This window comes from Balaenoptera ricei, chromosome 4 (genome assembly GCF_028023285.1).
Source record: "Balaenoptera ricei isolate mBalRic1 chromosome 4, mBalRic1.hap2, whole genome shotgun sequence".
Classification (NCBI taxonomy): domain Eukaryota; kingdom Metazoa; phylum Chordata; class Mammalia; order Artiodactyla; family Balaenopteridae; genus Balaenoptera; species Balaenoptera ricei.
In genome coordinates, this window is record NC_082642.1 from 28,157,597 (window position 1) to 28,182,793 (window position 25,197).

The following is a 25,197-nucleotide window of genomic DNA, read 5'->3' on the forward strand; positions in this document are numbered from 1 at the left end:
CTACCCATAGGGCATTTGTTGAAATTATTGGTGGTATTTGTTTAACATTGCAGCTGCCTGAGGTGGCATTCCCAGTTGTAGCTCATAAGAGGCTGACAAAAAACTTTAAAGCAAGAGTGAGATATCAGTAGGGGCCTTTTGAAAAGTTTGGATGTATTCATGGGTATCTGTAAGACCACATGCACTTGCACGGTTGTGCACAAGCCCAAGAAAGAACTGAGGAGACCCCAGATTCTCACCTCTGGCTGACCTTGAGACTCTGTGCAAGCAGGAAATGAAGGATAAGGCCAAGTTGTAAACTGCTTTGCTGAAGGTGTGCCACAGCGAGCACAGAGAGCCTCAGCAAAGGCTGGAGCCCTTATCAATTCATGAGATGTAAGGAAATGTCATTAGCTGACCACTAATCTAACTGAACAAAGAGTTCAGTGGCCACACATGAGAAAGAATACAGACTTTGTAGAATTAGTCCAGGCAAGTCACTAAGCAAACAGCAACAACATTGGTATATTATTTCCGAAGTTGATACATATCAATTAGAATGTCCAGTTTTGGACAAAAATTGCAGGTCAGGCAAAGAAATCAGAAAGTGTGTCCTATACACAGGAAAAAATGCAGGTAATAGAGACAGTACCTCACTGATCCCAGACATTGGACTTACTAGACAATGACTTTAAATTAGTGACTAAAAATATGTTCAAAGAATTAGAAGAAACCATGTCTAAAGGGTTGAAAGGAAAGTATGAGAAAAATGTCTCAACAAATAGATAATGTCAAAGGGATAGAAATGATAAACAGAAATCCTGGAGTTGAAAAGTATAATAACTGAAACGAAAAATTCAGGGTTGAACAGCAGATTTCAACTGGCAAGAGAAAAAAACAGGGACTTCACGATAGATCAGTTTGCCATCCATTCAGAGGTATAAAAACTAAAAAAGAATAAAGAAAACTGAACAGAGCCTCAGAGACCTGTGGAACCAACATACGCATGATAGGAGTCCCAGAAGGCAAGGAGAGAGAAAAAGGAGCAGAAAGAATATTTGAAGAAAAAGTGGTTTGAAACTCCCCCAGATTTGACAAAAAACATTAATCTGCACATCTGAGAAGCCCAACGAACTCCAAGTAGGATAAAGATCAAAGAGAGCCATACTAGAGACATTATAGGCAAATTGATGAAAGACACAGAGAAAATTTTGAAGCAGCAGAGAAATGTGACTCATCTCGTACAAGGGATCTTCAGTAAGGTTAACAGCTGACATTCCATCAGAAAATGATGGAGCCTGGAAGTCAGTGGGATGATGTATTCAGAATCTTGAAAGAAAAAGACTGTCAATAATTCTATATCCAGCAGAATTGTCTTTCAGAAACAAAGGAGAAATGAAGACATTCCAAGTTAAATAAAAATAGGGAATTTATTGTTAGCAGATTTTCCCTAAAAGAAACACTAAAAAGAGTCTGTTGTGCTGAAAGGAAAGGACATGAGACTAACTTGAACCACATGAAGAAATAAAGAGCATGGGGTAAAGGTAGATACATGAGTGAATATAAGACAGTACAAATTATATTTTTCTGTAACTCTTTTTACCTGCTCTCTGATTTGAGAGAAGACTATATAAAGAAATAATTATAAAACTGTGTTGATGGGCTTATAATATATAAAGGTGTAATTTGTATTACATTAATAGTACAGACAAGGGAGGAGGGAACAGATAGATATATTGGAGCAAAGTTGGTATTAATCTGATTGGTTTTAGACGTTAATTGTATTTCCCAGGGAAACCACTAAAAGAAACACTTAAAAACATTTAGTAAAACACAAAAAACACATAGTAAAAGAAACTAGGGAATTAAAATGGTGTACTAGAAAATATCTTTTTAACACAAAAGAAGACAGCAGTGGTGGAATAGAAGAGCAACAACAACCAGAAAAAAAAAAAAAAAACCCATGTAAGACACAGAGAAAACAAATAGCAAAATGTCAAACATAAGTCCTACCTTATTGGTAATTCCATTAAATGTAGTCAAAAAGCAGAGCTGGCAGAAAGTATGACAAAATATGATATGACTATGTGTTGTCCACAAGAGACAACACTTTAGATTCAAAGATACAGTGTGAGAGTAAAAGGACTGAAGAAAAAGATACTTCATGCAGACAGTTCCTAAAAGAGAGCTGGAGTGGCTATGCTAATATCAGACAGAATAAATTTTAACACAAAAATTGATACTAGAGACAGACAAGGACATTTTATAATGACAAAAGCATCAGTGCATCAGGAAAACATAACAATTACAAACAAATGCCACCGACAGCAGAGCCCCTGAATGGAGAAAAAACTGACAGAATTGAAGGGGAAAATAGACAATTCAACAGTAATAGTTGGAGACTTCAGTACTCTGCTTTCATTATAGATGAATCAACAAGGCAGTAGAAGACTTGAACAACACTGCAGACCCACCAGCTCTAACGTAAAACTATAGAACGCTCCACCCAACTACAGCAGAATACACATTCTTCTCAGGGGCACATGGAACACTTCCAGGTTAAATCATATCTAGGACAGAAAACAAGCTTCAATAAATTTAAAGGCACTGAGCCATATCAACATATATGTTCTTTAACCACAGTGGAATGAAACTAGGTATCAGTAACAAAAAGCAGTTTGGAAAATTCACAGGTATGTGGAGATTAAGCAACACATGGCAAAATAAGCAGTGGTTCAAAGGGAAACTAGAGAATATTTTGAGATGATTGAAAATGAAAACACAGCGTACCAAAACTTAGGGATGCAGTTAAAGGAGTGTTCAAAGAGAAATTTATATCTGTACACATCTGTATTTAAAGAGAAGAAAGATCATAAATCAGTAACTTAGCCTTAACCTTAAAAATCTAGAAAAAGAAGAGCAAAGTAAACCCAAAGCAAGTAGAAGGAAGGAAATCATAAAGACTAAAGAGGAAACAAATGAAATAGGGAATAGAAAATAAAGGTGAAAAACCAACAAAAGCAAAAGTTCTTTGGGAAGATCAAAATTAACAAAGCTTTTCTACAATAACCAATTAAAAAAAGGGAGAGGACTCAAATTATTAAAATTAGTAATGGAAGAGGGGATGTTACTGTTGAGTACACTACTATGGAGCACCGAGGAATACTACGAACAGCTGTATGCCAACAAATTAAATGACCTAGATGAAATGGACAGATTAGATTCCTAGAGAGATACAACCTGTCAAAAGTGAATCAAGAACAAATAGAAATTCGGGATAGACCTAAAACAAAAGATTAAATTAGTAAGTAAAAGAAAAACTTCCCACAAAGAAAAACCCAGGCTGAGATGGCTTCATGGTGAATTCTACCAAATGCTTCATGAATTAACACCCATCCTTCAAAAACTTTTTCAAAAAATAGATGAGGGAACATTTCCTAAATCATTCTATAAGGCCAGTGTTACCCTGATACCACAACCAGACAAATATATCACAAGAAAACAGCAGACCAAGACCCATAGTTAATATGGGCATTAAAATCCTCAACAAAATACTAGTAAACTGAATTCAACATAATAAAGGATTATATACCATGACCAAGTGCCGATTATCCCAAGAATGCAAACCCTTTTCAACATATGAAAATCAATCAGTGAATATATCATATTAATAGAGTAAAGGATGAAGACCACATATGATCTCAAAAGACTCTCAGAAAACATTTGGTAAAATCTAACACCCTTTTATGATTAAAAACAATTCAACAAACTAGTTACAGATGAGTACTGATAAGGACATCTATGAAAAGCCCGATAACATCATACTTGACGGTGAAAGACTGAAAGCTTTCCCCTAAGGTGAGCCAGATAAGAATGTCCACTCTCACTGCTTTCATTCAGCATTGTACTGGAGGTTCTTGGTGGGACAGTTAGATAAGGAAAAGAAATATAAGGCATGCAGATTGGAAAGGAAGCAGTAAAACTATTAGCTGACAGTATGATCCTGTATATAGACTGTCTTAAGCAATAAAAAGAAAAAACGGAGGGACCTTCAAGATGGCAGAGGAGTAAGACGTGGAGATCACCCTCCTCCCCACAAATACATCAAAGATACATCTACATGTGGAACAACTCCTACAGAACACCTACTGAACGCTGGCAGAAGACCTAAGACTTCCCAAAAGGCAAGAAAATCCCCATATACCTGCGTAGGGCAAAAGAAAAAGAAAAAACAGACAAAAGAATAGGGTCAGGACCTGCACCACTGGGAGGGAGCTGTGAAGGAGGAAAAGTTGCCACACACTAGGAAAACCCTTCACTGGTGGAGATGGGGGCTGGGCGGGGGGGAAACTTCGTAGCTATGGAGGAGAGCACAGCAATAGGGGTGCAGATGTCAAAGCGGAGAGATTCCCACACAGAGGATCGGTGCCAACGAGCACTCACCAGCCTGAGAGACTTGTCTGCTCACCTGCCGGGGCGGGTGGGGCTGGGAGCTGAGGCTCCAGCTTTGGAGGTCAGACACCAGGGAGAGGACTGGGGTTGGCTGCGTGAAGACAGCCTGAAGGGGGCTAGTGTGCCACAGCTAGCCGGGAGGGAGTCTGGGAAAAAGTCTGGACCTGACTAAGAGGTAAGAGACCATTGTTTTGGGGTGCGGGAGGAGAGTGGATTCCTCCCCTGTCTGCCCACAGAAGGCAGAGCACCGCTTAAATGAGCTCCAGAGATGGGCATGAGCCGCAGCTATCAGCTGGGACCCCAGAGACAGGCATGAACTGCTAACGCTGCTGCTGCAGCCACCAAGAATCCTGTGTGCAAGCACAGGTCACTATCCACACTCTCCGGGGAGCCTGTGCAGCCCGCCACTGCCAGGGTCCCGTGATCCAGGGACAACTTCCCCAGGAGAACACATGGTGCGCCTCAGGCTGTTGCAACATCATGCTGGTCTCTGCCGCCACAGGCTCACCCCGCATTCCAATTATAACTACTGTACCCCTCCCTCCCCCTGGCCTGAATGAGCAAGTGTCCCCTAATCAGCCACTGCTTTAACCCCCTTCTCTCTGGGTGGGAACACATGCCTGAGGGCGACCTACACACAGAGGTGGGGCCAAATGCAAAGTGGAACCCCGGGAGCTGTGCGAACAAAGAAGAGAAAGGGAAATCTCTCCGTGCAGCCTCAGGAGCAGCGGATTAAATGCCCACAATCAACTTGATGTACCCTGCATCTGCGGAATATCTGAATAGACAACAAATCATCCCCAAATTGGTGGACTTTGTGAGCAACTGTAGACTTGGGGTTTGCTGTCTGTGACTGATTTGTTTCTGATTCTTACATTTATCTTAGTTTAGTCTTTAGCGCTTGTTATCATTGGTGGATTTGGTTATTGGTTTGGTTGCTCTATTTTTTGTATTTTAAAAAAATATTTTAATTTTATTAATTTTTTTTATTTATTTTTAATTTTTTTTCTTTCTTTTTTTCTCCCTTTTCTTCTGAGCCATGTGGCTGACAGGGTTTTGGTGCTCCAGCCTGGTGTCAGGCCTTAGCCTCTGAGGTGGGAGAGCTGAGTTCAGGACATTGGACCACCAGAGACCTCCCAGCCCCATGTAATATCAATAGGCGAGAGTTCTCCCAGAGATCTCCATCTCAACGCTAAGACCCAGCTCCACCCAATGGCCAGCAAGCTCCAGTGCTGGACGCCCCATGCCAAACAACTAGCAAGACAGGAACACAACTTCACCCATTAGCAGAGAGGTTGCCTAAAATCATACTAAGTTCACAGACACCACAAAACACACCACTGGATGCAGCCCTGCCCACCAGAAAGACAAGATCCAGCCCCATCCACCAGAACACAGGCACCAGTCCCCTCCACCAGGAGGCCTACACAAGCCACTGAACCAACCTCACCCACTGGGGGCAGACACCAAAAACAATGGGAACTACGAACCTGCAGCCTGCGAAAATGAAACCGCAAACACAGTAAGTTAGACAAAATAAGAAGACAGACAAATACGCAGCAGATGAAGGAGCAAGGTAAAAACCCACCAGATCAAACAAATGAAAACGAAATAGGCAGTCTACCTGAAAAAGAATTCAGAGTAATGATAGTAAAGATGATCCAAAATCTTGGAAATAGAATGGAGAAAATACAAGAAACGTTTAACAAGGACCTAGAAGAACTAAAGAGCAAACAAACAATGATGAACAACACAATACATGAAATTTAAAATTCTCTAGAAGGACTCAATAGCAGAATAACTGAGGCAGAAGAATGGATAAGTGACCTGGAAGATAAAAGAGTGGAAATAACTACTGCAGAGCAGAATAAAGAAAAAAGAATGAAAAGAATTGAGGACAGTCTCAGAGACCTCTGGGACAACATTAAATGTACCAACATTCGAATTCTACGGGTCCCAGAAGAATAAGAGAAAAAGAAAGGGACTGAGAAAATATTTGAAGAGATTATAGTTGCAAACTTCCCTAACATAGGAAAGGAAATAGTCAAGTCCAGGAAGAACAGAGAGTCCCATACTTCCCCTTGGATAAATCCAAGGAGAAAGATGCCAAGACACATAGTAATCAAACTATCAAAAATTAAATACAAAGAAAAAATATTAAAAGCAGCAAGGGAAAAGCAACAAATAACATACCAGGGGGAATCCCTGTAAAGTTAATAGCTGATCTGTCAGTTGAAACTCTGCAAGCCAGAAGGGAGTGGCAGGACATATTTAAAATGATGAAAGGAAAAAACCTACAACCAAGAGTACTCTACCCAGCAAGGATCTCATTCAGATTCGTTGGAGAAATTAAAAGCTTTACAGACAAGCAAACGTTAAGGGAATACAGCACCACCAAACCAGCTTTACAACAAATGCTAAAGGAAGTTCTCTAGGCAGGAAACACAAGAGAAGGAAAAGATCTACAAAAAGAGACCCAGAACAATTACGAAAATGGTAATAGGAACATACGTATCGCTAATTACCTTAATATAAATGGATTAAATGCTCCAACCAAAAGACATAGACAGGCTGAATGGATACAAAAACAAAACCCATATATATGTTGTCTACAAGAGACCCACTTCAGACCTAGGGACCCATACACACTGAAAGTGAGGGCATGGAAAAAGATATCCCATGCAAATGGAAATCAAAAGAAAGCTGGAGTAGCAATTCTCATATCAGACAAAATAGACTTTAAAATAAAGACTATTACAAGAGACAAAGAAGGACACTACATAATGATCAAGGGATCAATCCAAGAAGAAGATATAACAATTGTAAATATTTATGCACCCAACATAGGAGCACCTCAATACATAAGGCAAATACTAACAGCCATAAAAGGGGAAATTGACAGTAACACAATCATATTAGGGGACTTTAACACCCCACTTTCACCAATGGACAGATCATCCAAAATGAAAATAAAGAAACACAAGCTTTAAATGATACATTAAACAAGATGGACTTAATTGACATTTATAGGACATTCCATCAAAAAACAACAGAATACACTTTCTTCTCAAGTGCTCTTGGAACATTCTCCAGGATAGATCATATATTGGGTCACAAATCAAGCTTTGGTAAATTTAAGAAAATTGAAATCGTATCAAGTACCTTTTCCAACCACAATGCTATGAGACTAGATATCAGTCACAGGAAAAAATCTGTAAAAAATACAAACACATGGAGGCTAAACAATACACTACTAAATAATCAAGAGATCACTGAAGAACTCAAAGAGGAAATCAAAAAACACCTAGAAACAGATGGCAATGAAAACACAACGACCCAAAACCTATGGGATGCAGCAAAAGCAGTTCTAAGGGAGAAGTTTATAGCAATACAATCCTACCTCAAGAAATAAGAAACATCTCAAACAACCTAACCTTACACCTAAAGGAACTAGAGAAAGAAGAACAAAAAAACCCCAATGTTAGCAGAAGGAAAGAAATCATAAAGATCAGATCAGAAATAAATGAAAAAGAAATGAAGGAAACAGTAGCAAAGATCAATAAAACTAAACACTGGTTCTTTGAGAAGATAAACCAAATTGATATACCGTTAGCCAGACTCGTCAAGAAAAAAAAGGGAGAGGACTCGGATCAACAGAATTAGAAATGAAAAAGGAGAAGTAACAACTGACATTGCAGAAATACAAAGGGGCATGAGAGATTACTATAAGCAACTATATGCCCATAAAATTGATAACCTGGAAGAAATGGACAAATTCTTAGAAAAGCACAACCTTCCGAGACAGAACCAGGAAGAAATAGAAAATATCAACAGACCAATCTCAAGCACTGAATTGAGACTGTGATTAAAAATCTTCCAACAAACAAAAGCCCAGGACCAGGTGACTTCACAGGCGAATTCTATCAAATATTTAGAGAAGAGCTAACATCTGTTCTTCTCAAACTCTTCCAAAATATAGCAGAGGGAGGAGCACTCCCAAACTCATTCTACAAGGCCACCACCACCCTGATACCAAAACCAGATAAAGATGTCACAAGAAAAGAAAACTACAGGCCAATACCACTGATGAACATAGATGCAAAGATTCTCAACAAAATACTGGCGAACAGAATCCAACAGCACATTAAAAGGGTCATACACCACGATCAAGTGGGGTTTATCATCCCAGTAATGTAAGGATTCTTCAATATACGAAAATCAATCAATGTGATAAACCATATTAACAAATTGAAGGAGCAAAAAACCATATGATAATCTCAGTAGGTGAAGAAAAAGCTTTTGACAAAATTCAACACCCATTTATGATAAAAACTCTCCAGAAAGTAGGCATAAAGGGAACCTACCTCAACATAATAAAGGCCGTATATGACAAACCCACAGCCAACATTGTTCTCAGTGGTGGAAAACTGAAACCATTTTCTCTACGATCAGGAACAAAACAAGGTTGCCCACTCTCACCACTATTATTCAACACAGTTTTGGAATTTTTAGCCACAGCAATCAGAGAAGAAAAAGAAATAAAAGGAATCCAAATTGGAATAGAAGAAGTAAAACTGTCACTGTTTGCAGATGACATGATACTATACATAGAGAATCCTAAAGATGCCAGCAGAAAACTACTATAGCTAATCAATGAATTTGGTAGAGTAGCAGGATACAAAGTTAATGCACAGAAATCTCTTGCATTCCTATACACTAATGATGAAAAATCTGAAAGAGAAATTAAGGAGACACTCCCATTTACCTTTGCAACAAAAAGAATAAAATACCTGGTAATAAACCTACCTAAGGAGACAAAAGACCTGTATGCAGAAAAAATAGACACTGATGAAAGAAATTAAAGGCGATACCAACAGATGGAGAGATATACCATGTTCTTGGATTGGAAGAATCAACATTGTGAAAATGACTGTACTACACAAAGCAATGTACAGATTCAATGCAATCCCTATCAAAGTACCAATGGCATTTTTCACAGAACTAGAACAAAAAATTTCGCAATTTTTATGGAAACACAAAAGACCCTGAATAACCAAAGCAATCTTGAGAAAGAAAATCGGAGCTGGAGGAATCAGGCTCCCTGACTTCAGACTATAGTACAAAGCTAAAGTAATCAAGGCAACATGGTACTGGCACGAAAATAGAAATATAGATCAATGGAAGAGGATAGAAAGCCCAGAGATAAACCCATGCACATGGTCACCTTATCTTTAATAGAGGAGGCAAGAATGTACAGTGGAGAAAAGACAGCCTCTTCAGTAAGTTGTGCTGGGAATACTGGACAGCTGTAAAAGAATGAACTTAGAACACTCCCTAACACCGTATAGAAAAATAAACTCAAAATGGATTAAAGACCTAAATGTAAGGCCAGACACTATCAAACTCTTAGAGGAAAACACAGGCAGAACACCCTATCACATAAATCACAGCAAGATCCTTTCTGACCCACCTCCTAGAGAAATGGAAATAAAAAGAAAAATAAACAAATGGGACCTAATGAAAGTTAAAAGCTTTCGCACAGCAAAGGAAACCATAAAGAAGATGAAAAGACAACCCTCAGAATGGGAGAAAACATTTGCAAGTGAAGCAACTGACAAAGGATTAATCTCCGAAGTATACAAGCAGCTCATGCAGCTCAATATCAAAAAAACGAATAACCTAATCACAAAATGGGCAGAAGACCTAAATAGACATTTCTCCAAAGAAGATATACAGTTTGCCAACAAACACATGAAAGGATGCTCAACATCACTAATCATTAGGGAAATGAAAATCCGAACTACAGTGAGGTATTACCTCGCACCAGTCAGAATGGCCATTATCAAAAAAATCTACAAACAATAAATGCTGGAGATGGTGTGGAGAAAAGGGAACCCTCTTGCACTGTTGGTGGGAATGTAAATTGATACAGCCACTATGGAGAACAGTATGGAGGTTCCTTAAAAAACTAAAAGTAGAGCTACCATATGACCCAGCAATGCCTCTAGTGGGCATATACCCTGACAAAACCATAATCCAAAACCACCATGTTCATTGCAGCACTATTTACAATAGCCAGGACATGGAAGCAACCTAAATGTCCATCGACTGATGGATAAAGAAGATGTTGCATATATATACAGTGGAATATTAGCCATAAAAAGAAATGAAATTGAGTTACTTGTAGTGAGGTGAATGGACCTAGAGTCTGTCATACAGAGTGAAGTAAGAAAGAGAAAAACAAATACCGTATGCTAACACATATATATGGAATCTAAAAAAAAAAAAAGGTTCTGACGAACCTAGGGTCAGGACAGGAATAAAGACGCAGATGTAGAGAATGGTCTTGAGGACACGGAGAGGGTGAGGGGTAAGCTGGGATGAAGTGAGAGAGTAGCGTTGACATATATACACTACCAAGTGTAAAATAGATAGCTAGTGGGAAGCAGCTGCATAGCACAGGGAAATCAGCACTGTGCTTTGTGACCGCCTACAAGGGTGGAATATGGAGGGTGGGAGGGAGACGCAAGAGGGAGAGGATATGGGGATATATGTATACATATAGCTGATTCACTTTGTTATACAGCAGAAACTAACACAACATTGTAAAGTAATTACACTCCAATAAAGATGTTAAAAAAAAGAGAAAAACCTGTTTGAACTAACATGAGTTCCACAAAGTTGCAGAATAGAAGATTATCTTGTGTTTATGTGTACAAAACTCAATTGGATTTCTGTTTGCTAACTGAACAATCCAAAGATGAAATAAAAGAAACACATCCATTTACGGTGGCATCAGAAAGAATAAAGTACTGAGGAATCAATTTAACAAAATAGTACAAGACTTGAATAGTGAAAACTGTAAAACATCATTGAAAGAAGTGATATAAAAAAAAAGAAATTATAGAAGACCTAAATAAGTGGAGAGACATCCCAATTGATCTTCAGATTCTGTGAAATCCGTATGAAATTTCCAGCTGCCTCGTTCTGCAGAAATTGACATTCTGATCCTACAATTCATAAAGAAATGCAAAGGACTTAAATAGCCAAAACAGTCGTAAAATTTAGGAAAGAACCAAGTTTGAGAACTCACACTTCCAGATTTGCTATGAAGCTACAGCAGTCAGGACACTGTATTACTGGCATAAGGATAAATATATTAATCAGTGGGCTAGAACTGACATGCAGAAGTGCATTTATGGTCATTGTTTTCTGAGAAGGGTGCCAGGACAGTTGAATGGGGGATAGAATAGCCTGAAAAGCTGGTGCAGTGATGACTGGGCAGCCACGTGCAAAAGAATGAGTTTGCAGAGAATTTTTCAAAATGGATCATGGACCTAAATGTAAGAGCTAAACTATAAAACTGAAGAAAACATAAGCATGTAGTTCTTCATGACCTTGGATTAGGCAAGAGTTTCTGAAATATACCATCAAAAAGCACAAGTGACAAAAAATAGATGTGACTTCATCAAAATTGTAAACATTTGTGCTTCAAAGGATACTGTCAAGAAAGCGAAAGGAAAGCCCACAGAATGAGATAAATATTTTAAAATCATATGTTTAAGTGCCCTGAATAGGTAAAGAGCTCTTTTAACTCAACAATAAAAAAACAACTCAATTAAAAAGCAGAGGATTCAGATAGTGTCGGTCCTTCATACCTGTGGGTTCTGTAGATTCAGTCAGCCATGGATAGAATATTTTCTGTGGATATGGAACCCTTGGATACAGAGGGCTGACTGTAAGGGAGTAGAGCATTCACTGATTTTGGAATCCACTGGGGGTCCTGGAACCACTCTCCCAAGAATATAAAGGGGTAATTGTAGATTTCTCTCCAAATAGGACCAATATGTATACAAAAAAGATATTCCACATCATTAGGGAAATGTAAATCAAAACCACAGTGAGTTACCACGTCACACCCACTAGAATGCTATAATCAAAAAGACAATAACTGCTGGAGAGGATGTGGAGAAATTGGCACCTTTGTACATTGCTGGTAGGAATGTAAAATGATGCAGCAACTTTGGAAAAAAGTTGGCAGTTTCTCAAATGCTAAACATAGATGTAACTTATGACCCTGCAGTTTCATTCCTAGGTATAAACCCAAGAGAGTTGAAAACATTTGTTCACATGAAAATCTATAAACGAGTGTTCATAGTAGCATTATTCATAAAAGCCAAAAAGTGGAAACCAGAATGTCTATCAGCTACTGAACAGATAAACAAATGTGGTGTATCCATACACTGGAATATTACTTAGCCACAAAAAGGGATGAAATACTGATGAGTGCTACATAAGTCACTGAATTATACACTTTAAAATGTTATACTTTATGGTATTCAAATTGTATTTCAGCAAAGCTTCTATTAACAAAAAGTGAACTAGAGAGGCATGATTAATTAAAAATATATAAAATATGATTCCATATTAATTTGAAAAGCAAATATGAATATATTGTAATATGCATAGAAAACTCGGGAAGGATATATAAGAAAATGTCAATAGTGTTCCTCTCTGGGTGGTAGAATTATGGTTTTACTTTTCTGTATTTTTTTCTGTATTTCAATAATTTTTGTATATTTAATATGTGTTAATTTGTATAATAAAATTAAATAAATTACAAAAGATAGAGATGAATAAATTTGGTGATTAGGGGCTTGTGACCTTTTAGGGGAATGGCCCCTTAGAAGGCTGAGTATGCAGCCCTTGCGGAGGGCAATGAAGGAGGGACTTTGTGGTGATGGGAGGCAGGCACCCCGTGTAGGTCATGGTCAAGAAGTTTGGCAGTGAACTTAAAGAAGGAGGATAGGCAGCTTGAGAGGTCAATGTGTGTGGGAGAGACTGAATATTATAATAATATTGTGCATTAATGAATGTTTTATGACATGTTATTTACACTGTGTCCCAGTTGCATAAATTGGGCAGTCTTTGTTTTATAAATGAGTAAACTGAAATGCAGAGCAGGTTAATGGCTTGACCTAGATCATTTGGGTCGTCAGAAGTGGAACTCAGCCCTTTGATTCCAAAGCCAGTGCCTTTCCTGCTGTGCCAGGCTGCATCTGAGGGATTATAAAATAACTGCAGGGGTAAGAGTAGGGCTTAGGAATTGCAGAGAGGAAGGAGAACTGGGTCAGGGCCACAACTATGGGAGTTCCAGCTGGAAAGGAGGATGGACAGTCTTTCTGTGATCGGAGAGAAGTGTGTGAAGATGGCCATTAAAAAATATCAGAAGAAAAGGTGATTTTTGTACCAGTGCTTTTGAGGGGGATTATTGTTTTTGTTATGAGGTCAAGGAGTGAAACAGACCTCAAGAGTAGTACTTTTTGTTTGTTAATAGTCATGTGGTTATTTAATATCAGCAATAATAATACTCTTGTGGCTTTTCAGAAATGCAGTCTTACTTTTCTTTTGTGCAGGTCTATTCTTACGTATAGCCGAATAGGGGGACGTGTCAAGACACTCACATTCTGCCAGGGTTCCCACTACTTAGCCATAGCGTCTGATAATGGTGCTGTCCAGCTTCTTGGAATTGAGGCCTCTAAGCTGCCCAAGTCTCCTAAAATTCATCCTCTACAAAGCAGGTATCTGTCTACCTTTTGTGTTTTTTAAACTGCATTTAGTGTACTGTGATAATTTAACCCTCCCTCTCTAATACAGTTTGGATCAACTGAGGACCTATGAGAATGTACTTCTTTTTTTAAGCACATGAAATAAATAAAATTGTTTTTCCAACTCAAATCTATCACACATAGTTTCAGGAAACTATGTCTGCCTATTACTTTCTGCCAATTTGTCAAAAGGTCAGAAGGGCAGCTTTGAACTTGTGGCCCATCCCAGTCTGGAATCTGTCTGAATAACCTAATTATCAGTTACATCTTCTGTCTCAACTCTGGCTGGCTGATTTCAAAATGTGAGTGTTCTTCATTAAAGAAAATTCAAGTGTTGTCAGCATTTTGTTACTTGGCATTAAAACCTCTGGAGGTGAAGGGAGCACAGAGCAGAGGTTTTAGTCAGATGATTTGCTTATCATTTTAAAAACAAGGTCCTGGCTGGTTTTATTTGAGAATTTCCTCCATTTCTTATAAATTGTGGTTGCCTGTAGATTAAACACATGCAAGGTAAGATATTTAAGATCAAGCAGAATAATTTTTCAACTGACTAGTTTGTGCTGCACAATGAAAATTCCAGAAACGAATAAGATGTGTTGTACTCTCTAAGAAACCATAGTCTAGTGGGAGAGACAGACCAGTGAACAGATGATTTCAGTGCAGTGTGACAGTGTGCCCTGTGACAGGGATGGGGGGCCAGCTTGCAGGTGGATAAGGAAGAAGGCCTGGAGGGGGTGACACCAGATGTAGCCAAAGCAGAGTAGTTGAGTAGCGTGGGGCAGACATAGTGGTGGACCCACAGGAAGCAAGCAGAATGAACAGATGCTTACAGTTTAAGTGGATTATAAGTCACGTCCATTGGGTAGCTAAGGCAGAAAAGGGTGATTGTTGGGTCACCTGGGATTTTATTATTTGTATTGTTTTATTGTTTGTTCATTACTTTGTTTTGCCTTTGCAAATTAAAATATGTTATTTTTAACACATTCACTAAACAGACTTGGGTAGCTTTTGTCCAGGACATATTATAATAACCTTTAATTAAAGTCATTTCAGCAGCGAGTGGCCGTAGAGCAGCATTCCTATGGAGTTCCGTGTAAATTAACAAAGACCTGTTGGCAAAATGTGTGGCGTGGTGACCCCTGGCAGCAGTGTGTACATTTTGTGCAGGAGAACATCTAAGCTGACAGCACTTTTCACTGCGAATGTTCAGTTTTTACTGTAAGCAACACCGACTCCCTGGAGTGGGAGATTGTGCCAGGGTGCTCAGCTTTCACTGCCTGACAGCGGGGTGCTCCCAAGAAACCAGGCACGGGCCCTTCATTCAGTCCGGTCAGCTGTTGTCATGACTCTGAATAATTAGAATCTATGACACCTTTTCACAATTTATTTGGCATTTGGACTTTTCACCATCACTTTAGGGAATATAGTCAGTGTTAGAAAATGTTTGCTGACCCTTGATAAAGCTGAAAGAGTAGCGTGTGCAAAAGCATGATATGTACTGATCAAGGAGGCTGGCCAGTATGTTTATGGTATTCTTTTTAGTTTTAAAATGCCTCCGCTTAAAAAAAATAGGTATATCCAAGGATTGGAACAGTACTTAAAAAGGAATCAATAATGTTTTTTTACACTATTATTAGTAATAAAAGGGAACAAACTATGGATTCATGCAGCAACATTGATAAATCTTAAATCCTTTTTTTCTAATGAAAGAAGTCAGACCTAAAAGGCTATAGTGTGTTTCCAATTATATGCTATTCTGGAAAACATGAAATTATAGGGAGGAAAACAGATCCATGGTTACCACAGCTTGGGGATAGGGGTAGGGGGTGACTACAAAGGGGCTGCACAAGATACATTTTGGGGTGTGGAATTGTACTGTATGGTTCTGTGGTAGAAGATACATGAAATGGATTTCTCATAATGCATAGAACTGTATACCACAAAATGAATTTTACTGTATATAAGATTAAAAAAACCCCAAAGCAACCAGGATATTGAGGGAGAGGTAGAGTGCAGCCTACGGCAGTCAGTCTAACTGTTGTACAGGTGAATCACATAGTCACGTGGAAGAGTAAGGGGAATCAAGGAGGCAGCTGAACAACTTGGGAAAACTGCAGGCTAATGACAAAAGGAGCTGAGCTCAAACGTTGTATTCTAGTTGGTGGTTTTTCACAGGGGTGTGGTTTAATAATTCCAAAATGACTTTATTTGTACACTAGGGTTGAATAAATAAGTAAACGTATTGTAGATAATGTGAGCCAGGTTTCTCACTGGAGGAAAGGAATTACAAACAAGGAAAGGGGGCTGGCTGGAATGAAGCCTGGTGCTGGATAGATATCGGTATGGACTCGATATCAGTATGACTCATGACATACATCTTTGTGTATGTGTATACACATGTATATATACACACACGTACATGTAGACACACACAAATAGATACAGAAATAGAGATGGGTCTGTGTGCATGAGTGTTGTATACAGAATATATTTCCTAGCTCTGGCCGTTGAGAGGGACTAGACACAGGGGCACCCCCATAGCGATGAACACTTAGCTCACAGACCTAGGTTTTAAATGCCATTCTCTAATAAAAGGAACCAGGACTCCTTGAAAAACTCGTTGATTCCAGAGCCTGGGCAGGGAAGACACAAGATGCGTCTGGAGCATCCTGTGATACCAGAAGGTTAGGAATTGGTCAGTAAGAGCACATTGCAAGGGCATTTGAGCCAGCCTGACAGAGTGTCCCATGGCCAGACTTGGAGCAAGCTGAACAACAAGAGGCAACGACCGTGTTGGGTCATAACTCAGAGGATAAAATAAATGTCCACAAGTCCATACTGACGGAGACGAGCTGACAGAGAAGTGACAGCTTTTCCGTAGAGAAGAATTCTAATAAGCGTAGAAGGACCAAGGGAAATAGAACACCACAGGCATGATTTGTCCACAGATCCTAAAATTAGTGGACAAAAGTTTACACAGAAACAGGTTTTTGCATAGTCTGAAAAGCATTTCCCCTAAGTATAGAGTAGTTATAAATGGAAAAATAAAAAATAATAAGTTTACAGTGGAGGGTCCTGCCAGGCGCCACCTTAGCCACATGATCCAGGTGGACATCACCGGCATCACGTGCTGACGTCAGGTGCTCCCGTCTGTGCACTGAGACGGGCACGTCACACGTGTGGGCTCCCTCCCAGTAAGGCACCAACTCTGTGAGAACACGTGACATGACATTCAGAAATGTCAAGGTCGTGAAAGGACAGACTGAGGCGCTGTCATAGGTGGAGGAGACGAAGGAAACGTGGCAGCTAGATGCCAGGCGGTGTCTTGGTCTGGAGCGGTTAGGTCACCAGTGGGAAAACTGGTGAAATCCAACCATGTTTTGTACCTTATGGGTACTGTACCAAGGTCAATTTCTTAGTTTTGATAAATGGTCTATGTTTATGTAAAGTGTTAGCACGAGGGGAAGGTGAGCGAAGGATATACGAAGTCTGTGTACTATTTTTGCAACTCTTCTGTAGTTCTAAAATAATTTTTAAAAAATGGTCAGCTATCATTGTCTTATGGGTCACAGAGTTTTTATTTCTTGACCATGGTTAGAATATAGATTCATCTTCAGTGGAGAAGGGTACGGTGTTTTTAGTGACTGGAAAAGTCTTTGCCTTTTGATGTGTGTCTCCTTAGAGTCCTAGACCAGAAAGAGGACGGCTGTGTGGTGGACATGCATCACTTCAACTCCGGGGCGCAGTCTGTGCTGGCCTACGCCACTGTGAACGGCGCTCTGGTGGGCTGGGACCTCAGGTCTTCCAGCAATGCCTGGACGCTGAGGCACGATCTTAAGTCAGGCCTCATCACTTCCTTTGCTGTGGACATCCACCAGTGCTGGCTCTGCATCGGTGAGCTGCCTTTCAAGTCCTTGACTGGGTCTGGATGCTACTGTCTGGAGTGGCCTTCTTAGGAAAGCTCTTTCCTTTTTCTTCATTGGTAATTTTCCCCCGTCTCCTTTTTGTTCCCCATAATTATTATGTTATAATCACTTGCATTTTATTTTTTTCATTAAAAAACAGATTTGAAAGAGTGAAATCAATATTCCAACGCATAAAACAATTTCCTCTTTCTCTTCGTTCTTAAATGAGCCTCTTTATAATCACTATAGTGATCAGATTTGCTGGCATTTTCTTATTCTGCCAGGGAAGCAGCAGGCTTAGTTTATGGATGAGAGCATTTGAATTTGGGCACACTCGGTTTTAAATTCCATTAACCACTGGCAAGCTGCTTATTATAACTCTTTTGGGTCTTAGTATCCTCATCTTCAAATGGGGCTCATCCTTTCAAGGGCTGCTTTGAGGATTCAGTGAGGTAAAAGCATCCAGCACAGGAGAAGAGCTAAACAGTGGTTTCTTGCCTTGTGATTCCTCCCCGCCCGCCTTTCCTCAAATGCTGAAGATGTACCCTGTGCTCTTGCTTGCTGCTTTCCTCTGTTTCAGTTTCACCTTCTTCTCTCCTAGGGCTTTGAACCTGCCGCTTTAGAAGGTACTAGAGCTTATTCATTCCCACTTGGCACTCTTTTTCAGAAGAATTATAATCTGCTGCGCTTGAATATTGGTTTCTAGATTCCCTAACTTGCATTTGTGACATTAAGTATCTTTATTTTTATATAGTTTATACGAAATGCATTATTTTTTTGCCTTTTGTGTGACTAAACTGCACTGGTTTAGGAAGATGTAATGCCAGGCCTAGAAGAGTAGCTATTACACACCAAGCAAATTAGCAAATGGTACTGGTGCCTCTCAGGAGGGCAGCCAGTACTGCTGTGGCTATTTGAGCCATTGTCCTGGAGAGGGGCAGGGTGACAGAGGGACCCGCTGCCCCTTTTGTCTTTTCCCACCCCCATCTCTCCACTGGAACTGGAGACCAATCTCGGTGTTAGGGTGGGCATTATTCTTTGGGATGGGGGGGCCTTCTCTCTATGGGGTTTAAGGTGCCATGGGCAGATATGCACGCATTCACCCCAGTTTCTACTGTGATTGGACACCCGTGCCTGTCTCCAGAATGTTTCGGAGAAAAGGGCACATGGAAATGATTGAAACTGATGATAGCTGCAAAGCTGCTACCACTTTGGGATTGGTAAAGTGATCACTGAATGCCAGTAAACCACCTCTGGTTATTTAAGGCAGCCTGAACATTTTGAGTCTTCAGATTCACTTCATGTCTTCTCTAGGCCTTCTGGTTTTTTTGTGGGCACTTCTGGCAGTTAGTAAGAGTCAGTAATTAATGAATCACTCGTTTTCACTTCACATCTGTTAGGCCGTTTTGTAGTAGCATTGTGCCAGTGCTTTGTGTCTTTGGCGTAAGGCACTGTTTGACACTGGGGTTGGGGAGGGCAGCTTAGTGAAAACAAAGCCTTGTCCCCAAGTGGCTAAGCCACGTTGAACGCGCATCTGTACGAAGCTCGCGAATTACCACTTGATGACTGTAGCCTGCTGTGCTTTACCATGGGTGGTCACCTTCTGGACTTCTCCTCCCCTCAGGGACAAGCAGTGGCACCATGGCGTGTTGGGACATGCGGTTCCAGCTGCCCATTTCCAGTCACTGCCACCCTTCCAGGGCCCGCATCCGGCGCCTCTCCATGCACCCGCTGTACCAGTCCTGGGTGGTCGCAGGTAAGAGGGAGGGCTGGCTCTCGGGGTTGGGGGCCTTTCTTGGAAAGTGCAGAACCCCCTGCTGCTTAGACTCATGTCCTTAGAGTTTTATTTTACATATGAGCCAAATGCTTGCTTTTGTTCAGTTCTGATTATGGAAGAAGTTCCCACCACTGATATCTCATTGTCATTTCTTATTTATCATGTTTCAGAATGATCTCATCAATCACACTACCACCTTCCATTCCTGTCTACCACCATTTCCTTTCCATTTATTTTCTTTCTCCTGTGTCCCCTATTTTTGCTAAAGTTGTCACCATCTTCCTGGAAATCTTAAGTTAGAAGCCTTGAGTCATCCTTCTCAGCTGCCATTTCTGTTGGGTTTCTTGCAAGCTTCCCTCCCTTTCTCTTGTTGGGCATTCAAATTTTCTTGTATGGATTCTCGGGCAAGACACTTGGGCAAGTCTTTGAAACTCATTTTCCTCAACGGTAAGACGTGGTTAAAAATACTTAGCTAGCAGAGGTTGTAAGAATTTCAGAAAGCACATGTAACGCACATAGCCTGGCATGCAAGGAGTGCTTGATAAGTGGTAGCTCTCGTTATTCTTATGTTTCCTCGCTGGTCCCCGTGCCTCTAGGCTCTTCCTGGTCCCTTCTCATCCGCACGGTGCACCTCGTGCGCTGCTGTGTCGAGGTCATCGTGCTGCCAGGTTCAATGGCCATGACTCAGCCTGCGTCTTACGTGATTTGTCACTTGGATGGTTGATCACTTCCTCTGTCTGAAACACTTTCCTCACCTGACTTTCAGGACATCACTCTCTTGGTTCTTGTGTTGATTGATTTGCTGGTTCTTCCTCCTCTTCCTCCTTCTAAGCTGTAGCCGGCCTCAGGGCTCAGTCTTGGTCTGAACTTCTTCTCCTTCTGCACTGGCTCCCTGTGTGAGCACATCCAGTCCCCCGCAAAATAGTACCAAATTTATTCAGATTTTTATATGTGCCTATTTAAAGTCTTCCCTAAGATGTCTGATAGCCGACTGAAACTTGACCTGTCCAAGCTGAACACCTGGCTCCTCTCCACCAGCCGCCCACCCCGCACCACCTCCTCCCCTGAGACAAGCCTGCTCTCCCTGCAGTGTTGTCCCAGGAAATGGCAGCATTCAGCCTCAAAGCTCAGGAGGAAGCCTGGCATTGTCCTTGGTTCTTCTTTCTCTCTCATCCCACTTCCAGTCCATCAGCCAGTTGTACATGTTCTGTCTTAAAATATGTCCAGAATTGAGCACCTTTTACTATTTCCATCACTGTCCCCCTAGTCCAAACAGCCATAATCTCTTGTCCCTATTAGTGCAACATCCTTGTAACTCCCTGCTTTTATTCTTGCGACTGTATTTTCTTCTGCTCAGTACCTTCCAGTGGCTCTCAAGTAACAGCCAAACTCCTCACCATGGCCCAGAGGCTTTATGGGATCTGTCCCTGCTACCTCACTGACGCTCTTGATCAGTCAGGGTTCCAACAGGAAACACATGGCATACCCAAGGTAGGATAATTTGAGGAGGACTTATTGTCAGAGGAACTATTTACAAAGGTGTGGGTGTGAGACATCGTAGAACACAGTGCAGTAAAATGGGGCTCCAGCCACAGGGACTTCCTGGCCTTTTCCTTGAACTAAGCACATTCCTGCTCTGGGGCCTCTGCATTTTTGGGGGGTTGTCACCACTAGGATGCAAGTTCTGTGAAAAAGGGATTTTTTTTTGCATTATTTGCCTTCTTCTCCTCAGTGCCTAGGACAGTGACTGGTTCATAGTAAACATTGTTGGTTCAATAAATACTAATGAAGGAGTGAAGCCTGGGGTACTGTCACTCTCCTGCTCCAAATTACTTTCGAGAAAGCCTCTCTCAGGCCTGCAGCTTCTCTTCCCTAGAATCTTCCTTCCACTCTTCCTGTCACAGATGTGCTCCAGTCAGACCACAGCACCCAGACATGGGTGTGTGTGCTTTACTCCTTCCATCCTTTCTGCCTGAAGTGATCCATGTGCCACCTGTGTCTCCAGCCTCACTTGCTCTTTCCGTCCCAGTGACGACACCTCCACGAGGCGGCCTTGATTCTCACCCACTGGATGTGATCTTTGTCTTCCTGAGTGCAGGTGGAACTCTGCATTCTCTCTTTTTGTGCTCATTGTCTTATACTTTATATTTTTTTCTTTCCTTCTAGACTGTAGGTTTCTTTTCTTATTTTTTATTTTTAATAAATTTATTTATTTAATTTATTTATTTGGCTGTGTTGGGTCTTCATTGCTGCACGCGGGCTTTCTCTAGTTGTGGCGAGAGGGGGCTAACTCTTCGTTGCGGTGCACAGGCTTCTCATTGCAGTGACTTCTCTTGTTGCATAGCACAGGCTCTAGGCACACGGGCTTCAGTAGTTGTGGCACGTGGGCTCAGTAGTTGTGGTTTGCGGGCTCTAGAGCGCAGGCTCAGTACTTGTGGCAGATGGGCTTAGTTGCTCCATGGCATGTGGGATCTTCCCGGACCAGGGCTCGAACCTGTGTCCCCTGCATTGGCAGGCGGATTCTTAACCACTACACCACCAGGGAAGTCCTAGACTGTAGGTTTCTTGAGGGCAGAGTCTGTTTATGCTTTGCTTTTCCACCCTCCACTTCTCTCCACTTGGCTGGACACCAGTAAATATTGACTAGTAGGCTATAAAAAACATTTCTTTTTTGCACTCCAGTGTGGTGGCAGGGTCACAGTGTTATTTAAAAGTATTCGTGAGTGTTTCTTGCAGGATGGGAAAAAATGGAAATGGCTGTAGGCTGACTACCTCTACCAAGACATGAATCCCTAAGAGCGGAGACCTTGTCTGAGTAACGTTCTGGCCTGTTTCCCTCAGCTGTCCAGGGCAACAATGAAGTATCCATGTGGGACATGGAGACGGGCGACAGAAGGTTCACGCTCTGGGCCAGTGGTGCACCACCACTGTCTGAGTTACAGGTTTGCTCCAGTTTTTATTATAAAGGCCAACATAATCTCCCACATCCCAAGCACTTTCAGGCATTTTGCCAAGCATGATATTTGTTGGGCTTCTGGGTTATGTTTTAAATTTGGGTTTTTACTAAGTATTAGGTGGGCATTGCTACCGTGTGCTTTCCAGTTCCCGCTTACTGGTGTCTGCTTCTGTGGGTGTTTTGGTTGCCAGCTCCATAAGGTTTCTGATGTCTCTTTGGAACCCCAGTAAGATATGGGTTAATTAGGAAAAGCACAGATTAAAGCTTAGATCATTAAAAAAATGGAACATGACCCCTCATACACACTTTTTTAAGGGTGCTTTGTTGGGGCAGAAGGTAGGAAGGATTTTTTTTCTCCTTTATTTGGGGTCCTTCTCATCCCAAATAGAGAATTTTAGGAAGCTGAACAGGCTTTGCTTCTTCATTCAGGATGATATAGAGCAAATGCATTTTAAATTCCCAAAGAAAGAAGATCTGAGACATACATGATCTGTTTCTAGTCTCTTCAGTTAACCACAGACAGCTGACTTGTCTCTAGAAACGGCTACATCCTTTATGGGCTACACTGGTGTCTGTTATTTGACTCTTTATTTCTTTATTTCCTTTAAGCCTTCTCCTCACAGTGTCCACGGTCTCTACTGTAGTCCTGCAGATGGGAACCCCATCCTGCTAACAGCTGGCTCAGACATGAAAATAAGGTAGAGTAAAGACACTTCATATTCAACGCTTGAAAGGAGAAAGGTAATAAAATGTGGATGGATACTGCGGTTACCACTAGGTGTTGTTTATTATAGATACCAGCAATAGTGTGACGTTTAACATCATCTACTTCTTGCAGGGACAGCTGTTAATTCTTCATTTGTAACTAATTTTAGGCTCTTCTAGAAGATTGTCTTTTCCTAATGCAGAAGAGAACAAGCTAGCATTGATGAGTGTCAGCCAGTAATCATTAGTCCCTCCCCATCTCCTTTGAGATTATCACCAGTTGTTTCCTTTACCCCAGGTTTTGGGACCTGGCTTACCCAGAGAGGTCCTATGTCATTGCAGGAAGCACTAGTTCTTCATCTGTGTCCTACTACAGGAAAATCATTGAAGGCACCGAAGTCGTCCAGGTATAAGCAGTCTTTCTTTCTTTCAACTTTTGTAGGAACAAAAACGGCTTTCATAACTATCATGTTGATTCAAATAAATGGCATGGCCAAGAGTGGCACTATTTCTTTGAATTTAAAAAATATGTTTTATTTTGTCTTGACTTTTCTGTATTTTTTAAATTAACTTTTATTAAAGTAGAATGAACATAGAAAGTGCATGTGTAAGTACACTGCTCAAAATAAGCACTTTAAACACTTGCCAAGTCCTTAAAACAACTTTATAAGGAAGTGCCTTTATTATTTTCCTTCTGCAAATGAGAAAGTTAAGCACAGCGAAATTGAACACGTCTAAGGTCACCCAGCTAGTAAGCAGCAGCGCTGGGATTCACACCTGGCTGGTGGGACTCAAGAGCTTGTGTTCTTGAGTCAGGCAGAAGCTGCAGAGGAGATGACGTACTTGCCAGTGCTGGGCCGGGTACGTGCTCAGTAAATGAGGGGCTTCCTTTGTCACAAGTAACAGTGAGCTTCAGAAGGGCTGGAGTGTCTGACAGGTGTTTATATCCACATCCCGGTTGTCTCTGCCCCTCTGTTCTTTCCCTTTGTTCTTTGATGTTGACAGAGGTAATATGCACAGATTATTGGCCTATTTGTAAGTTTTCCGTATTTGTAAGTGGCTACTTGTGGAGTCCAGTGACCGGAAACCTAGAACATCACTTTGAACTCTCTCTGCTCAGTGTCTTTGTGAAAGTGTGACTCCTTCACGGGAGGGCTAGCCTAAACAAGAACAGTATTCCTCAGAAGCAGGAGGACGGACAGGCAGTAGAATGTGCTACAGCCTTTAACTTCTGGCTTTCTCCTTGACTTTTAACCACCAAACAGGAAATTCAGAATAAGCAGAAGGTGGGACCGAGTGATGACGCCCCTCGGAAGGGCCCAGAGTCTCTGCCTGTGGGTCACCACGACATCATCACAGATGTCGCCACGTTCCAGACAACACAGGGCTTCATCGTGACCGCTTCTAGAGATGGGATTGTTAAGGTTTGGAAATGAAAACTGGGTGATTTGTATAATTTGTAAAAATATATAAATATACTATAACTCAAGAGAAAAAGTATTTTTAGAGAACAGAGTGAACACAGATTCATTTGCTTAGTTTTCAGAATCATGTCTGTTTCATGATTAAACAAATCCCATGCAAGGTGGTTAAGGAAGTTGCTGGCATACTTGTGTATATCTCAGCTGGAATTAGCCAGACAATAGTATCTGGGACTTTCTTATTGTATATATCATAGAGGTGAGGAATTTAAAATGCTAAGACTTAGGTGATCTCAGTTTACTTTGTATTAAAAAAGATGACTGAAAGTTGGTTGTAAGCTATTATAATGTAAACACATTTTTTTTGCTATTAAAAATGCTATTCAAACCGCCA

At 40.9% G+C, this 25,197-nt stretch overlaps 1 protein-coding gene across 6 annotated transcripts in view; it reads left to right on the forward strand.

Moving 5' to 3' along the window:
* The window catches only part of PIK3R4 (phosphoinositide-3-kinase regulatory subunit 4), a 73,487-nt gene extending 48,290 nt beyond the window's left edge, over nucleotides 1-25,197 (forward strand). For 3 of the 6 annotated variants that reach the window (XM_059920356.1, XM_059920357.1, XM_059920358.1), the window contains 7 exons: nucleotides 13,848-14,012; nucleotides 17,722-17,933; nucleotides 19,569-19,700; nucleotides 22,563-22,663; nucleotides 23,287-23,375; nucleotides 23,681-23,789; nucleotides 24,648-25,197. In XM_059920356.1, coding sequence (XP_059776339.1) covers nucleotides 13,848-14,012; nucleotides 17,722-17,933; nucleotides 19,569-19,700; nucleotides 22,563-22,663; nucleotides 23,287-23,375; nucleotides 23,681-23,789; nucleotides 24,648-24,818 — 979 coding nt within the window. In that variant the 3' untranslated portion in view covers nucleotides 24,819-25,197. Of the gene's footprint in view, nucleotides 1-13,847; nucleotides 14,013-17,721; nucleotides 17,934-19,568; nucleotides 19,701-22,457; nucleotides 22,533-22,562; nucleotides 22,664-23,286; nucleotides 23,419-23,680; nucleotides 23,791-24,647 lie in introns of those variants that run through there. The other 3 variants (XM_059920359.1, XM_059920360.1, XM_059920361.1) reach the window with 3 other exon arrangements.